The sequence below is a fragment of the Herpailurus yagouaroundi genome, unplaced genomic scaffold, assembly GCF_014898765.1.
Source record: "Herpailurus yagouaroundi ecotype Mexico unplaced genomic scaffold, PumYag 250, whole genome shotgun sequence".
NCBI classification, from domain to species: Eukaryota; Metazoa; Chordata; class Mammalia; order Carnivora; family Felidae; genus Herpailurus; species Herpailurus yagouaroundi.
This window is the reverse complement of record NW_024412467.1, coordinates 19,790,455-19,792,901: the sequence shown is the minus strand read 5'-3', so window position 1 is coordinate 19,792,901 and position 2,447 is coordinate 19,790,455. Positions and strand designations below refer to the sequence as shown.

General features: G+C 41.2%; 1 protein-coding gene across 1 annotated transcript; it reads right to left on the bottom strand.

Moving 5' to 3' along the window:
- Nucleotides 1-663: 663 nt before the first annotated feature.
- Nucleotides 664-1,172, bottom strand: LOC121020453 (60S ribosomal protein L29-like). Its single transcript, XM_040460500.1, is given in 2 exon segments — nucleotides 664-723; nucleotides 764-1,172. Coding segments are annotated over 2 exon segments (453 nt in total). The 5' UTR covers nucleotides 1,157-1,172.
- Nucleotides 1,173-2,447: the final 1,275 nt, after the last annotated feature.

Here is a 2,447-nt window from a genome sequence, read left to right as displayed (position 1 = left end):
GACATTTGAAATTTTCATTTCATTGTACTTGAAATATTCATTCATGCTAGTCTTTCCTCTGTACTCATGCAGCACGCTGTGGAGGAAGTATTAAGAATGACTCACCAGCAGTGTCCAGTTGGTCTAGAATCTCAGCAGTGGAAAGAACCTAAGCTGTGAGGTTGTTATGCAGAGAAACTACATTTCATTCATCTTTGTGTCCTTACAAGTTAGCAAGGGAGTAGGCAATTAATACATGTGTCATGAATGAATAAGAAAAGATAATATTGGCAGCTTACATTTGTTGGGTGCTTACTGCTTGCCAAAACACACAAAGCAATTGTTTCTTTTAGATGTTCACATCCCAATCAGATGCCATGCCACCATGATTATTCCCACTAATCAAATAAAGTGAAAAATTAAGTTACTTGCCCAGGAGCACTCATAGGATTTCAATCAACTTGCCTGATTTCAGAGCCTAAGTTCTTATTTATTTATTTTATTTATTTATTTATTTATTTATTTATTTATTTATTTATTTATTTATTTTCTGCTTCAGGTTTATTTGTACAAATAGCACAGGAGGGCACGAGCCTCATGCAGAAAGAAGCCCAAGGGTCACTGCAGTCCATCTGTCCTCACATCAACTAACAGAGACCTCTGGACTGGAGCCCTTGTGGGAACCTAGAAACCTTTAGGAGCCAGGGCTGGAGTGGCAGCTGCAGCGTGGGCTTTAGCTTGAACCTTGCCCTTGGCCTTTGGTGGACAGAGCCTGAGCTACAGCCTGGGCTTTAGTTTGAGCCTTGCTCTTGGCCTTTGGCTGACAGAGCCTGAGACCCTTGGCAATGTGGGTACAAGCAGGTTTCCTGAGCTTGGGGTGAGCAATGTAAGCAAGTTGATTGAGCTGGTGGCTGCTGCCTTTTGGGATCTTGGACTTAACCCCATTGGGATTGACAAAGGCTTCTATATCCTCGGCACATGCACTCGTGGCTTTGGTGTTGTTGGTCTGCCTCTTCTTCAGGCCCTTCTTGTGCTTCTTGGCAAAGTGTGTATCCCTCAAGAACTTGGGGTCCACCCCCTTAACAGATTCCTGTCTTTGTGATTGGGGTTTCTTGATGCTGTTTCTGTGCCATTTTCATGATCAGTGGTGTGTGGTGTGGTTCTTGGCTTTGGCCATGTCTGCACCAAAGCCTGTGTCTTCTGAGTGCCTAGGACCAAACAAGTCCCTGTTTTTGACCTCAGCTACTTTAGATGTTTTCTAGTTCAGGTCCACTACAAGTTTGCAAACTGTTTGCACCATTTAATTCAGATGATTTTGCTTTACTAGGAAGTCTTTCCCAGTGAAGAAAGCATTCATACTACCCAAATAACAGTGGGTCTTCCTCAAGAAATAGGTTGCCATCTTCTCACCAACAAAGCCATGTTTGGGACAGTGTGCTAGTTCATTTCATTACCAGAAAGGAAACTCTCTTCTCTATATGATAATCACATATATAGAGAGTTTCTATAATGGTGTACAGCATTTTTTCTAGCTATTCCTTTCAAGCTGCTACTCATCTCATAAAGAACTAATTGGGGGCTCCCCCCTCTCTCTGATGTTGCTTCCCCTTATCCCTCACCTCACTTCCCCAAACACTCCTTACTGTTTCCCCTCCTTTGCTTACTTTTCCCAGGGTCCATGTCCACCCTAGGTGAGTCTCACCGGGTTCCCAAAGTTCTGAGCATTGCTCTTGGCTCCAAAGCCATGTCCTTACTACGCTTTGAGGGAGGAGGCCTGAGGTCTTTCAGATTCCTTAGAGGAGAGCATCTGCAGAAAAAATAAATAAAAACCATATCAAAACCATCTCTTTTAGCCAATATTGGTAACTTCCTATGGAATAGCTTCAGGTGTTATTTTGTTAATTAAGAACATCTTGTTCTTCCCCAAAGGAAAAAGAAGGAAAGAGAAGATGAGAAAGAATAAAAATTCTACCCTACAAAAGGTACACCTTCTGGTTGTGCTCATTTTTTCTCACATGTTGAGGAATATGGAAAATGATATCCTTATTGAATGTGTTTGGGACCCACTGGTCTTGATCATGCACCCATCTGTCAGACCCTAATGGGAAATTGATCTTTCATGCACACAGCATGTACAGGGTAAGAGGAGAACATAATGGATCTTTTTTAAAAATGAAGCAAAGATATTGCCTTCCTCACTCTTTTGGGTTTCTGACTCTGAGATCAATTGCTATCTTGTGGATAGCATTCCATTCATCAATGGAATGAAAAATTTTGTATATTTGTGCATTTTTTTTTCTGGATAAAGAGTCTGTGACTCCAGAAAGTTTGATGACACATTCCTGATCTGTTCACCCAATGCAGAGAGAGCAGTCAATTATGGTTCTTCCACTTATGGGTATATGGAGACATATATATTTAATCACATTTTTATGAAAATAAGACAAATTAACATATGAACTTGTGTA